Source organism: Cervus elaphus, chromosome 9 (assembly GCF_910594005.1).
Source record: "Cervus elaphus chromosome 9, mCerEla1.1, whole genome shotgun sequence".
In the NCBI taxonomy this organism is placed as follows: Eukaryota; Metazoa; Chordata; class Mammalia; order Artiodactyla; family Cervidae; genus Cervus; species Cervus elaphus.
In genome coordinates this window covers 108,989,904-109,005,777 of record NC_057823.1, presented here as the reverse complement: position 1 = coordinate 109,005,777, position 15,874 = coordinate 108,989,904, and the positions used below count along the sequence as shown (strand labels likewise).

The following is a 15,874-nucleotide window of genomic DNA, read 5'->3' as shown; positions in this document are numbered from 1 at the left end:
AGCCTGTTGTTCCATGTCCAGTTCTAACTGTTGCTTCCTGACCTGCATACAGGTTTCTCTGGAGGCAGGTCAGGTGGTCTGGTATTCCCATCTCTTTCAGAATTTTCCACAGTTTATTGTGATCCACACAGCCAAAGGCTTTGGCATAGTCAATAAAGCAGAAAGAGATGTTTTTCTGGAACTCTCTTGCTTTTTCTATGATAAATTTAGGTTAACAAAAATGAGGTGATTTAAACAAAAATATTAAGCAAATTATAGCACAGGGGTTATGCATATACAACAGAAATCAATGGTATTACATAAAATGGAAGAAACATTTGACTGTAGCAGATAATCAATAAAGCCAAATAACTTTAATCCATCAAACTCCTTGTTAACTATTTACATCACTAAAAGAAAATCATGCAAAAGACGAGGGGTCCTCAAAAGAAAAGGAGGTGACATTTGATAATGTCTAGAGACATTTTTTTGGAGTAGAAAATGGCAACCCACTCCACTATTCTTCCCTGTCTGGTGGGCTACAGTCTATGGGGTCACAAAGAGTCAGACACGACTGAGCATACACACACACAAACACACACACAGACATGTTTGGGAGTCACAACTGGTGGGGGAGGGTAGGGGAGCTACCTGCAACTAGTGGGTCAAGGCCAGGGATACTGCTAAACATCTCACAATGCACAGAACAGCCCCACAACAAAGAGTTATCTGGCCCCAAATCTCTACAGTGCCAAGGCTGAGAAACTGCTCTGAGAGAGAGCAAGCTGAACACTTCCTACCCTCTGCCCACAGTTATGAATCGTCCTCTGTGCAGCACGCTGTCCTTGTTTAATCTTTGTCACCGATAAGATTGCTGAGGAAAATCTCCCACCCCACCTTTCATTATCTTACATCGCCCAAACAGCCGCTGCCCTCAGTCAGCAATTAGAATTTTAAAAACAGACTGCACTGGAGCATGTCCTTTATATGCTAATACTAGGCCATCGATAGTTAGATCTAACTTCCTAATTAAACCATGGAAGCTATGAAATTTTCAGATGACCCTACATTATCAAATAGATTTTTTTAAATAATTAAAGTAAAGATTAGTACCATTTCAGTTAAACCTTCATTCTAACTGCTATCGATTTCATGTAAAGTTCTTTGACTTGAATTATATGCTTCATTGACTCAAATACTATATTTTGCGGAATAAACCTGACCTTGACATTTTTTAATTCAATATTTTTTATTAGATACATTAGCTTTCCTGAAAGGGAGTCTAAAGAGAACTACTTTTTAAGCTAGCAAAAATAAAATCATTAACATAAAGCAATATAACTGTTAGTAGCTCAAACAGTTCACTTGGCTACCACTCAGTACTTTATTCTCAGACTATTATTGCAAATACATAATCCACACAGATGTGTCTGAGGGTAAGTGTTTACAAGAAAGGTCTTTGAAGCTATTTTGTGGTTAGTGTTTTCGTTCTTTCTCTTTTTTTTTTCCAAGTAGAGTTCACCAGAGCAACTTAGAAGCAGACAGCACCTGGGTCTTTTTATGTTTTGTTTTGCTTTGTTTTTCCAAATTAAAAGTTATTTTTACCCTTGCAACAGTATTTGAACAAGGAAAAATATTGTATTCTTAAAGTAATGACGCTATCATAATCTTCACTTGACTTAAAGGTTCTTTAGGACAGTATTTCTAAATTTAGCATTTACTATGTATTAACTTTAGTAGCAGGCATAGCTTGGAGGTATTTCACGCTTTTGACTTCAAGCTGGTTTGACTCTAACTCTGACATGCCTGTGGTAAAGTGATGGTAACGGTGAGACTGAACCCTTCTCAGTTCAGTCACAAAGCAGCCTGCCAACAGCAAAGCAGCACGATTCTGAACAGGAAAATTTACAGAGGTGGCAGTTACCAACACTCACACCACCAAGAAAGAAAGCCAAATGCTGAGTGAGACGAGGGTCACGGTCGCACATGTTTCAGGGAGAAGATAAGCAGGTCACCAGATTGTCCTTTCCTTGGGGTCCCCAGAACTGAGATGATCATATCAGGACCCACAGTGCCAGCCCATTTTGTTACCATTCATCCATTCTCTTCAAAATCGTTTATTGAGCACCTGCTGGGCACTGACACTATGGCAGGCGACGAACACACAACAGTCAATCAGCCAGACCTACAGACCCTGCCCTCCAGGAGCCAGCGGTCAGGTGGTGCAAAGAGCATGTGCAGCCCCTTTCTATTCTCCCACTTGCAACCCCACCTCGCTCCTGAGTCCACTGCCTGAGAAAAGAATCGGTGCACCAAGAACAAGACAGCGACTGAACAGGTACACTTCAAATTCCTAGTGAGATTAAAAAATAAAGACCACAGCATCCCCATGAGCTCAAGAAACCCAGCGCAGCGAGTGTGGCCGGAGGCCCGCGGGCACTGCGGGGCCTACAGGCGAGTGTCAGGGAAGATGGAGAACTCAGGAGCCCCGGCGGAGAGGGGCCGGAAGGGCGTGGACAAACAGGGGAGGGCCAGGGAAAAGAGGGTCTGAGTCCTTCCTAGCCCGGAGCACAGGCTGGAGCCGTTCTCTTAGAAGACGCACCCTCTGCTGTTCCCTTACAGGAAACATTTGCTGACCATTGCCTGAGAACAAAGTTCCGTGTTACTGAGTGGAATACAGCCCTGCTCAGGCCTCTGGATTCCTCTGCTTCACAGTGAAGGTGCTCCTGGTCCAGCCTCCTGAAACGCTCAGTCAGTCCAGGAGATACTCCACCCTCGTCTTAGAGAGACATCAGAGTTTTTCCAAAGTGTTTGAAAAGGGAGACCCAATCATGCTGGAAATAAACACAGGGGAATTTTTCTCTACAGAGCCACGCCATCAGACAGGACTCAGGGTCACCAACTGGTCTGCAAGGCACCTCTCAAAAGGACTGTCTCCTGTTTTAATCCAGCACACACAGAGTTAGGCCTAAAACAGTCCTTTTAAAACTGAGTCACAACCTACTGGTGGGATGTGAAATCACATGGGTTCAGTCAATATTTTTAAGAAGCTAGGATAAAATCAAACAGCATAGAATAGGAAATATCAAAGTACATGGTTGGTAATAAGAATAAACATTATGTTATCAAACTTCCCCCCATTTGACACACACATATGACTCACTACCTAAATCTGTTTGGTTCCTAAGCAAGGGTACACACAGCAAGGGACCCTATATAATTATAGTTACATGGGGTTGCTATATAAGTTTTTTAAAAATCGTGAACCAAGTCAAAGGAGGGGGGAGCAGGTACTGAAAGTCATTAGCCTGAAAAAACTATAGTGAACTGGCATGAAAATGGTTTAAAAGTTTTAATTCCAAATAAATCAATTTCTACTCAAAAGAAAACAGAAGTAGATTTTTTAACCTTTCACCAAAATACTTTAATTATGTGATTTTCACACTCTTATTCTTCTGTCCTAATTATCTTTCATTTGCTTCTCTGAACTTGTGTGTGTGTGCTGCAGGATGGTGGGGGGACACACATCTGATTTTGTGACAAATATCCTTTCAATCTCATACCAAAGACAGAAACAAAAGGTGAGAAATAACTGAAGCCCGAACCTCAGAGCAGCCCAGGCCGAGTTCTGCCCCTCTGTCTGCCAAACCACCAGATGGGATCTTGGCCACAGAGAAGCTTGCTTCTCCCTTGGAAAAACCTTTAAAATACCAGTTTCTCAAATCACTGGGCAAAGGACCAAGCACTCTCTAGGATACAGAGCCCTGAATGGGACCAAGGCCAATTCATCTTCTTAAGTAGAATTGAATTTGTTGTGAACTTGGTTTTCGTGAACTTTTAAACAAATTTTATAAACACAGCAGTATTTTCAAGTGTGGTTTTCAGAAAAACAAATTCGCTTACCCGAAACTCTTAAATAATTCCTCTCAACACCTTTCAGTTCCTGACTTACTCGCAATCTGAAAAAGGAAAGCTGTCACATCTCCCCTGGTCTGACTGTTTACATGCGGGTTGGTGCCATGAGCACCACACAGGGAATCCAGGTGGTTACAGCCACGGGAATTTTGTTCCCCGAAATCCCCAAATACAGCCTCAAAGTGTGATGCCCTGATGGTCATATGTCCAATCGTCTTGAATTCAGGAGTCACAGCTTACAACAGGTAACTGCAATGGCTTACTCTCTTACCAAACCCACACTAGCCTGGAGGGAACTGTGTACACCCTGTAACTAACCACAACGGCCCCACACAGCACCAGGGACATTGTTGTCTTACTCTTAATCACAGCCGTGTCACTAAGAACTAAATGTCTGGGCTTTAGCGTCCCCACTGGCAGGCAGACGTGGCCCAAGGCAGAGAGGAAAGAGAGGAAAGGCTGGAAACCAACTGACCAAGCCTCAACTTTATTCTAGTGGGGTAAGGAAGCACACTTTCGTCACTCAATCAATACCTACGATTATAATTCTGTTGAATTCTCTGGCTTTAGAGATTCTTAGCAATTATGTTTGTAACATAGTTCTTTGTTTGTTTGTTTTAGGTTTATTTTGTTGGAAAAAAAAAATAAGTTTTGGGAATTCCCTGGTTGGCCCAGTGGTTAGGAGTCTGCTTTTCCACTGCTGGTTCAATCCCCAGTCAGGGAACCAAAAGCACTCATGCTGAGCCGAAAAAGACAAGCAAGCATGCAAAGAAACAAAACATTCTGATCATGAAGTGACGGTATTTCTCAGTCTCAACCAAATGGAGTACATATCACCTCACCAATACTGCCATCTACAGAGAACCTGCCTAATATACTTGAATACTGAGAAAGAGGATAGAAGGAACCATTTTTAACCTCGTCTCAAAATATTTTAATTCTCTGGTTTTTATAGCTATCAAAGGACTCGACAGCAGAGTGATAGTCTGAGCATATATAACTGATTTATATTCGTGCTCCAAAATTACTGCAAAATACAACAACCTTTTTTAAAAAACATAACAAACTCCAAATTCCTTAGGTTTTCCCTATGAAGTCTACCATTCTGTATATGTATGCAATTGGTACTTTCCCATTCATTACATAAAAGGAAGTTTCCTGAGTTAAGTTTGTGACCCTTAATCACACAGCCAATGTGTGCTGACGGTAAGTCAGAGCGAACGAGGGGCGTCTAAGTAAATGTTACTCAGAAGACAGGCAGACTGGTGGTGGGACAGTCTCTACACCATCAGGCGCTTCCTCTACTGGGTGGCAGTTCCTGAAACTCACCAATTTTAAGTAGGTTATCACTTTCATCTGAAGTTTACAGGGTTCCACTGCAGCTCATCATACAATTATGTACGCTTCAAACCTTACGGGAGATGTTTTATTTTCAGCCTTATTAGGGAATGCATGCAACAGCAGATCTTTAGATGAACATTGAAAAGCTTGATCAAAGCAGGATTTTACATATTATTCAATGCTCAAATATTCTGAAACCTTTTCAGAGCCTGGCAACTGCTAAATTTCAGTCAGAAGTTTTGCCCTTCTTACACACCTCTGCACTCGTGAGCCATTAACAGTAGAGGCAATTCGGAGAGAAGTGGCCCTTACACAGTCCCACTAAGGACCAACACCCAGAAGCCCATACTGTGGTCACCAGTGACACTGAAAAGAAAAAGACTGCTAACTCTATTCAGCAAAATAAAAAGAAAGAAAGAAAAAAGGACATTTGCAAAGAAATATTAAGTATAGAAGCTTCAATTTGTTAACGGTTGAAATTACATCTTTAGATTCCATATAATAAAGGGTCTGATTCTAAAGTGAATATTGAAAAGAGGTCTCCCTACCTATGAATAACAGAAAGGAGGAAAAAGGAAGGGGAAAGTATTTTTCAGCGGATAAAAATATAAGAACATAGGATATCATTCACATTGCAAGACCACTACCTGTTTGGATCTTCAAAGCAGGGACGGGGGACATTTCTGCAACCCCAGGGAGATGGTTTTCTGCATATATAATTAAACAAATCACTCCAGCACGTCAAAGAGCAGCAGAACTCTTCTCACTAATTACCACTGCCTTTCCTTTAAAGCCACACTAGTTCATTATTCTGCCTTCAACTCCCTTAAATGATTCATCCCCCTTCACTCCTGAGCAGACTCTGCAGGGAAGCTGGTGTTTAAGTTTAATCTCCAGTGCCACTTGCTTCCCTGAGCTTGATGAGGGGAAGGAGGAAGAATTGAATCTAATATTTCTGTCAAGATTTGGAGAGGCGTCCTCCGCCCCTCATCCCCAAAAAATAACTAGACAGACAGAACCCTCTGGCAAGCTATAATCGTGAGCAGAGACGCCGCTTGGGCAAGCAGGGCCCACGTGCGGTGAAGCTGTCACCCACGGAGGCGGCAGCCGGCGAGGCGGCGGTGGGGGAGGACCCGGGCTGCCGCCCGCAGCTGCACCGGCCTGGGCGCGCCCGGGGACGCCGGCTCGCTCGTGAACGGTCCCGAGCTCTCTCCAGGAGCCGGCAGAACCCAAGGGCCGGGAGGCCGGCCCCGGTATTCCGGGGAGCTGGAGCCGCAAAAGGCAAGCGCCCGAAGCGCGCCGCGGGCAGAAGCCCCAGCCGGCGCCCAGGATGCCCGGCTCCCCCAGGTCCGAGCGCCCCAGCCCGCCGCCCCCAGCCCCTCGAGCCGCCCCGCCGTACCGTCCCAGCTCCGACTCCACCTCGAAGAAATCGCCCAGAGCATCCCTGTTGGAGCCGTCGACCCAGTAATCCGGCACCAGGCTCCCGGGCCCCGGGGCCACGGTGGAGGTGACCGAGGAGCAGGACGAGGCGGAGCACGAGGGCGTCGTGACTTTGAGCATCTTCGCGGCGGGGCTCCGCTGGCGCCGCCGCCGTTTGCCGGAGCGAGGAGCCCCCGCGCGTCCCCGCCCGCGAGCGCCGGCGCGAGCGGCGCCCTGCAAGCGCGCGCCCCCGCCGGCCCCTCCGCGCGGCTGCGCTCCTCTCCGCGCGGACTGCGCTCCCTTCCGCGCGGACTGCGCTCCCCTCCGCGCGGGCTGCGCTCCCCTCAGCGCTAGGAGACGTGCGGGGGCGCGAGAGACCGGGAGAGGGTGCAGGAGAGCCGAGCCGCCCGCGGGAGGGGCGGAGGCTGTGGCCGGGAGCGGCGCCGCCCCGCGCTCCCTCCTCCAGCACCCAGCCTCCCCAGCCCTCCTCTTTCCCTCCTCTGCGCGGAGCCCGCGGGGCGGGTACGGATGCGGGAGACTGGGTGAGCCCCCCGGCCGGAGCATCCCTCCCGCGCCCTCCCGCGGGAGCCGGGGCCGGGGGCCGGGGGCCGGGGCCGGGGCCGGGGCCGGGGCCGGGGCGCGACCGCGTGCCCGGGGGCACCTGGGCCGGCGCCCTGCAGGGCGGCGTCACGGGGACGGGTGGGGTGGTGCCACCCGAGCCGCCCGGTGCGAGGCCCTCCACCAGCGCCAGCGCAACAGCCATCCCGCCTGCCCCCGTCAGAGGGCGTGTCGGTGGCTGGGGTGTCCGGCCCACGGCCGCCGGGCCTCCGGAGCCGCGGCGCGCAGAGCCGGGAAGGCGGAGGAAGGGACGCGCTGACCTGACTCCCTCTGGACGAAATCTCCGGCGGGGACAGCTGCTGCTCGCGCTGCCTCCTCGGCACTGCTGGAGCTCCTGAAAGGGCAGCTGGCTGCTGTGACTGGCTGACTCCAGCTTCTGAAGGCTAGCGGCAGAAGTGACCAGAGAATTCCAGGTTTGGAAGGGGCCTCTGGAAGCCAACTAGTCCAGCCCTCTGCCATAACGCGGGACTTGGCATCATTCATGACAGAGGAGACTGCTATATTTAAAGCTCTTTCCTCTTCCCAAGAGAGCTGTCCCATCACAAGTCTTCTAATGTCTGTCCATCAACCTTCAGACTATCGTTCTAAGTATTGGTTAAGTTTACATTGAATATTTCTACCCTTGAACATTTTTCTTTTTAGATTTCAACAGAGATGAACAATAACTAGTCATTATATTCTGTAATGAATCTTTGTATACATAAAGACATTACATCACATCTTTCTGGCTAAATAACTTTGAGCCCTTTATTTAATCTTCACACGTATTAGTCTTTTTTTTTCTCTCCCGCAACATGTACTAAACTCTTTTCAGTGTCTCCATTCCTGATTATACCAGTAAACATGGTCCAATAGTTTCTTCTATTACTGATTAATTTATCACTCTTAAGAGCTTTTGTGCTATATTGGTGAACTACCAAAAATAAAACAAGCAAAAACCCCAAAATCTATCTAATTAATGACAGGAATGTGACTCATCATTTCATTGACAATTAAAAGTAAATTCAGAAACTATTCTTCACAGATAATTTTATGAAGATCAGCATATGATCAGTTTACAAATGGCCTAAAGAACAGCAAGTACATGTAGATTCACACAAATTCAATTAATACCAAATTCAGTTCAGTTCAGTCCCTCAGTCGTGTCCAACTCTTTGTGACCCCATGAATCACAGCACGCCAGGCCTCCCTGTCCATCAACAACTCCCAGAGTTTACTCAAACTCTTGTTCATCAGGTCGGTGATGCCATCCAGCCATCTCATCCTCTGTCATCCCCTTCTCCTCCTGCCCCCAATCTTTCCCAGCATCAGGGTCTTTTCAAATGAGTCAGCTCTTCACATCAGGTGGCCAAAGTATTGGAGTTTCAGCCTCAGCATCAGTCCTTCCAATGGACACCCAGGACTGATTTCCTTTAGGATGGACTGGTTGCATCTCCTTGCAGTCCAAGGGACTCTCAAGAGTCTTCTCCAACACCACAGTTCAAAAGCATCAATTCTTCGGCGCTCAGCCCTCTTCACAGTACAACTCGCACATCCATACATGACCACTGGAAAAACCATAGCCTTGACTAGACGGACCTTTGTTGGCAAAGTAATGTCTCTGCTTTTTAATATGCTGTCTAGGTTGGTCATAACTTTCCTTCCAAGGAGTAATCGTCTTTTAATTTCATGGCTGCAATCACCATCTGCAGTGATTTTGGAGCCCCAAAAAATATATTCAGTAAAATACAAAGTGCTTACATGACTTGTAACTTCAGAGAACGAATTCAGTAATCTTCATGTTAGAAAATGGAAGTTCACAAACAAAGCAATCTAATGAAGCTCTTGAAAGTAAATTCTGAAAAAAAAAAAAAAAAAGAAAGTAAATTCTGGTTCTTACTAGGTAAGTTTCCCTTGGTTTGCTCTGGTGAAAGGATGGGCATGAAGTAGCCGCTAAGCCGTTTGTTTTATTTACACTTCTCGGAGGCACGGCCTGAGTGGCAGCACTTCATGCACATACTTGTCTGTTGTGAGCAATTCTTTTATAACATAAGTTGAAAGCAAGCACATTACACTAAAAAAGATGGTAAGCCTTTCCTCCCTGCTATTTTAAGGAACAATAGCTAGGGAAACAGTATTTCATGGTACAAAGGTGACAGTAGAATTGACATTTATGTTCAACATTGGTTTAGTTATTTGACACCTAGGCTTTTCACAACTGACTTTTGTAAAAGTGTTATCAGCTGAAGTTTTAAGAGAGGGTATTTGGTTTCATAAAGGCAGTTTATGTTTATTTAAAAATTAGAGATGATAGTTTGGTAGAATAGGAATAGAATCTATGCTGTTTATCATCACTTATTATTAAATACCATCTAAAATGACAGAAAAGGAACAAATCCATATATCCACAAAAAGAACAGGAAAAATAATATCAACTAAAACTTAAAATCTGGGAACAAAGAGTCACTCACTCAGAAGACTGGATATACCTGAAACCCAGATTTACAATTAGGAGAAGCCAATATGAAGAAATAGAATTCTTGCCACAGAGTTCCAGAAATGCTCAGGAATCAGAGTACTAGATCTTCTAAAAGTAGAGTGGAGAATAAAATATTGGTTCAGTGTTTTTTTAATAAGAAGCCCTTAGTCCCAACATTTCTTCTTCTGCTATTCACACCCAAAACCCAGTTCCTACAGTTCCCTTTGAAAAGAGATTTAATCTTTAGAAATGTTGAACAAAAAATGAAGTATGTCTTAGATTATAAGATATAGCTATGAATGTACTGAAAACAGAGGGATTTGTGAAACTCTACACAAAAAGCAGTGAGACTTCCAAGTCCAACAGGCTCCCAGGATGCTGAAAATTAGTCTTGTATCTATCACAGTCCCAGCTATACTGAAATTGGAGGATTCCTCAATGAGAAAACTAAACAACCCAAGCGGAGGGGATCTGTGAATATTAACAATCAGGATTACCACCACCCCCCCAACAAAAGAACTTGATTTCTGCCCACACCTTACAGTGAAGCCCATCACTGAACAGGATCAGGAACCCAAAGCTACTAATGAGCTATCCTGCGTCACTCAAACATAAATGCACAAGGAGCCTTTTTGGTGTGGCGGAGTAGCTGGTGTGGCTAACCTTCCTGCACATGACAATTATTATCTGTGAACTAAGTATAAAAGCAGTTATTTAAATGTGCAGAACGAACCACCAAAATCAGAAATCTGGAAGTGATGAAACCCATGAAAGAAAGGAACTCTTCTGAGTAAGTTGAACATTTATTCAGCTTTTCCTCTAAGGGTGCTGAAGGCAGCACAACTTTTAGCAGCTTATGGTGTCAGAAGACAGAATTCAGGGCTGGCTGGAAGTGAGACTAAAAACTGAGGAGGAAGTTCCAGAAAGAAGAGACTTAAGTGGAAGAATCCAAAGATCTACATGTAAACTGTGCTCAAATACTAGGCTGATCTCTGAACTGTGAGTATGTGTTGGAGATTCTAAAGAACCCAGCAAAAAGGATGAAGCAGTAACTAGAAGGCTGAACACGGAGGAAAAACGTTAGTTCTTCACCACTGGGGAGACATGGTTTGAAGTATGAGTTCTATCAAATGTAACTGTAGGCTAAAAGAAAAAAAAAAGTCTCTTCAGGGAAAAGATAATGGAATCCAGAATCTCTTAAAGGAATCACTAGCAATCCACTATACACACAGAAACATACACATAGCCTAGATACATGAAGTGGTAGGAAAATGTAAACCGTAGTCAAAAGAAAAATCGGTCAATAGAAACCAACCCCAAGATGGCTCACAGGTTGATATTCATAGATAAATTATTTAAAACAGCTATTATAAGTATACGTCCCAGGTTCTTTAGCTAGCAGTAAAGAACCTGCCTGCCAATGCAAGAGACGTAAGAGACACGGGTTCAATCCCTGGGTCGGGAAGATCCCCTGGAGGAGGAAATGGCCACCCACTGCAGTGTTCTTACCTAGAGAATTCCATGGACAGAGGAGCCTGGCGGGCGATGGTCCGTGGGGTCTCAGAGTCAGACGCGACTGAAGTGACTCAGCACAGCACATTGTAAGTGTGTTCAAGTAATTACAGGAAAATACAGTCAGAAGTATTGTAGGGATGGGTATTCCTATCAGAGATATGAAAATGATTCAAAATAAACAATTACAAATTAACATCTGAACAAGCAAACTACCTGAAACTTGCTTGGGGCGGGGCGGGGTGGATCACTCAATCTGCTTCAAAAGTATGCAGACTGCAGGAAAAAAGGGCGTGTGAACTTGAAAATAGAATATGGTAACCAACCTCCAAGATCATCCCTGATTTTCTCTTCCTAGAATTCATGCCTTTCTGAGCTTACCTACCACACTAAATCAGGGTTGACATATAGAATATGTCTATTTCATAACAGATTGTGGTGGAAGTGAAGGTATGTGGTTTCTAAGGGCATAAAAGCATTGCAGATGCTGCTTTGATCTCCCGGGGTGTTTATTTGATGGAAGTCTTGACATGAGGACACTCGAGAAGCATGTCACACCCACGGAGACGTGATGGGGAGGAGCACTAGCTTGTCAGCCACGAGGCTCCAACCAAGCTTTCCAATGCCTGCATCTCCTGCCAACATCTGATGACCTGAGAGACCTCGGCTGAAACCAGAGCTTCAGAATTTCAGACAATTCAGAATTCTGAATTCATAGAAACTGTGAGAGCTTAATGATTACTGCTGCTGTAAGTCAATAAATGTGGAGTAATTGGTTATATATCCACAGAGAACTAAACATAACATAGCTATAGAAATTATCCAATCTAGAGAACAAAAAGGAAAATTATTAAAAAAAAAAAATAAGCCATTCTGAGTGAATTTTTGGACAAATCAAGGTATCTTACGTGTAACTGTAGTTCCAGGAGAAAAGAAGAAAAAGTGATGTAGAAAATTTATTTGAAAAAATAATGGTTGAAATTTCCTCAAATTAGGTAAACAACATCAACTTACAGATTTAAGGGTTTCAGAAACCCAAACAGAGTAAGTAGAAATAAAACCACATGTAGAATCAGCTAAGACAAATATTTTCAACAATAGATTTTTTTTTTTTAATTTTAAAAGTATCTCCTTCTGACAGAGAGAAAGAAGAGAGAGGGAGAATATATCATATATTTTTTTAAAAAAGTAATACGACAGGTGGATGCCTCATCAAAAATACTGTAGGACAAAAAACAATGGAATTATATCTTGAAAGTTATTTAACTCTGATGATATTTAACAACTGAAAGAAAAAAATAGATCCAGAATTCTATGCCAAAAGAATATTTCTAGGTTGAAGGGAAATAAATGAGAGAAAATCAGACATACAAAAAATAAAAATGGAGAGCAAAAATGGGAGATATGTGTAAATAAAAAGGCTAGATTTCATACTCTTCTCTTATTTAGAAGACAGTTCATGGTTTAAAGCAAAAATTATAACTGAATTTTATGGTTTGTAATATATGTGAAGGTAAAATGAATATAATTCCTTCTAAATAATATTCAGTAATACTAATGAAGAGGTAAAATGAAGTGACAGAATGCAGTGACTGAACTGCACAGTGACTGAACATGTGTTTGAGGGGATTTGAATGGTAACAGAAAGTTCTATATCTTGAGTTTGATGGTTATTACATGACTTCATGCATTTGTTGAAACTTTTCAATTATAAATACTTTTAAATTAATGAATTTTATTGTGTGAAACTATATATCAATAAAGCCAAATAAAAAATGTAATAGTAGCATTGGCAATTCTTTGACTTCAGTTCAGTTCAGTCGCTCAGTCGTGTCCAACTCTTTGTGACCCCATGAACTGCAGCAGGCCAGGCCTCCTTGTCCATCAACAACTCCCAGAGTCCACACAAACCCATGTCCACTGAGTCGGTGATGCCATCCAACCATCTCATCCTCTGTTGTCCCCTTCTTCTCCTGCCCCCAATCTTTCCCAGCATCAGGGTCTTTTCAAATGAGTCAACTCTTCACATCAGGTGGCCAAAGTAATGGAGCTTCAGCTTCAATATCAGTCCTTCCAATGAACACCCAGGACTGATCTCCTTTAGGATGGACTGGTTGCATCTCCTTGCAGTCCAAGGGACTCTCAAGAGTCTTCTCCAACACCACAGTTCAAAAGCATCAATTCTTCGGCACTCAGCTTTCTTCACAGTACAACTCTCACATCCATACATGGCCACTGGAAAACGGACCTTTGGTGGCAAAGTAATGTCTCTGCTTTTTAATATGCTGTCTAGGTTGACTTGACTTAGGTAAAATTAAAAGTCCATAAATACTGAAAAGGAAGACATTAAACTGTTGCCATTTATAAATGACTTGATTTTTCCATAGTAAATCCTAACAGTAGACTCCAAAAATTAATAAATGAATTTGGCAAGGTCACAGGGTAGAAGGTCAAAATAATCAACTGTATTTCTACATATGAGCAGGAAACTGGAAATGCAATAAAAAGATTCACTTACAATACAATAAAAAACAGTAAAATATTAGATATGAATTTAACAGAAGATATTCAAATTTTTTATAGTGAAAACTACCAAATATAGCTAAGAGAAATTAAATAAGATCCAAATACATGAAATATATACCATGGTCATTTATTGGAAGTTCCAACATTTCCTAACAAATCAATTTCCCCCTAATTGAGATGTAGACTAATGCTATTAGGCTGTATTTGTAGAAACCAAAAAGTTCATTCTAAAATATGTTGTCGTTCATTCGGTTGCTAAGCCATGTCTGACTCTTAGCAACCCCATGGATTGCAGCACACCAGGCTTCCCTGTCCCTCACCATCTCCCAGAGTTTGCCCAAGTTCTTGTGCATTGAATTGGTAATGCTATCCAACCATCTCATTCTCTTCTCTTTCCACCTTCAATCTTTCCCAGGATAGGGGCCTTTTCTGGTCAGTCAGTTCTTCACATCAGGTGGCCAAAATATTGGAGCTTCAGCTTCAGCATCAGTCCTTCCAGTGAATATTCAGGGTTGATTTCCCTTAGGATTGACTGGTTGCATCTCCTTGCAGTCCAAGGGACTCTCAAGAGTCTTCTCCAGCACCACAGTTTGAAACCATCAGTTCTTCAGCGCTCAGCCTTTTTATGGTCCAGCTGTCACATCTGCACATGGCTGCTGGAAAGAACAAAGCCTTGACTCTGTAGACCTTTGTCAGAAGAGTGATGGTTTTGCTTCTTAACACATTGTCTAGGTTTGTCTTAGCTTTCCCGCCAAGAAGCAATCATCTTCTAATTTCATGTCTGCAGTCACCATCCACAGTGATTTTAGAGCCCAAGAAGAGGAAGTCTGTCACTGCTTCCACTGTTTCCCCTTCTATTTGCCATGAAGTGATGGGACCAGATGCCATGATCTTGGTTTCTTAATATTGAGTTTTAAGCTGGCTTTTTAACTCTCTTCCTTCACCCTCATCAAGAGGCTCTTTAGTTCCTCTTCATCTTCTGCCATTAGAGTGGTATCATTCACATATCTGAGGTTGTTGATATTTCTCCTGACAATCTTGATTCCAACTTGTAACTCATCCAGCCCAGTATTTCACATGATGTGCTCTGCACGTAAGTTAAACAAACAGGGTGACATAAACAACCTTACCCTACTCCTTTCTCAATCCTGAACTAGTCTGATGTTCCATACAGGGTTCTAACTGTTGCTTCTTGACCCACATACAGGTTTCTCAGGAGACAGGTAAGACGGTCTGGTATTCCCACCTCTTTAAGAGTTTTCCATAGTTTGTTACGATCCACACAATCAAAGGCTTTAGCATAGCCAATGAATCAGAGGTAGATGTTTTTCTGGAATTCCCTTGCTTTCTCTATGATACAGCAAATGTTGGCAATTTGACCTCTGGTTCCTCGCCTTTTCTAAATCCAGCTTGGAACATCTTTAGTTTAAGCCTGAATTTGGCTATGAGGACCTGATGATCTGAGCCACCGTCAGCTCCAGGTCTCGTTTTTGCTGACTGTATACAGCTTCTCCATCTTTAGCTACAAAGAATGTAATCAGCCTGATTTCGGTGTTGACCCTTTGGTGATGCCCATGTATAAAGTCATCTCTTGTGTTGTTGGAGAATGGTGTTTGCTATGCCCAGTGTGTTCTTTTGGCAAAATTCTATTAGCTTTTGCCCTGCTTCATTCTGTACTCCTAGGCAAAACTTGCCTGTTACTCCAAGTATCTCTTGACTTCCTACTTTTGCATTCCAATCCCCAATGGCGAATAGGACATCTTTTTTTCTTTTTTGGTGTTAATTCTGGGAGGTTTTCTAGGTCTTCATAGACCTGGTCAACTTCAGCTTCTTCAGCACTGGTGTTTGGGGCACAGACTTGGATTACTGTGATGTTAAATAGTTTGCCTTAGAAACAAACTGAGATCATTCTATCGTTTTTAAGGTTGCACCCAAGTACTGCACTTTGGACTCTTTCATTGATTAAGAGGGCTACTCCATTTCTTCTATGGGATTCTTGCCCACAGCAGTAGATCTAATGGTCGTCTGAATTAAATTAACCCATTCCCATCCATTTTAGTTCAGTTCAGTTCAGTTCAGTCTCTCAGTCGTGTCCGACTCTTTGCG

At 43.4% G+C, this 15,874-nt stretch overlaps 1 protein-coding gene across 2 annotated transcripts in view; it reads right to left on the bottom strand.

Annotated features, from left to right (window-relative positions):
- The window catches only part of CAMK4 (calcium/calmodulin dependent protein kinase IV), a 253,686-nt gene extending 245,197 nt beyond the window's left edge, over window positions 1-8,489 (bottom strand). The window contains exon 1 of one of the 2 annotated variants that reach the window (XM_043913774.1): window positions 6,635-8,489. In XM_043913774.1, the coding sequence (XP_043769709.1) occupies window positions 6,635-7,417 (783 nt within the window). In that variant the 5' untranslated portion in view covers window positions 7,418-8,489. The remainder of the gene's footprint in view (window positions 1-6,634) is intronic. The other variant, XM_043913775.1, reaches the window with a different exon arrangement.
- Between the last annotated feature and the right edge of the window lie 7,385 nt (window positions 8,490-15,874).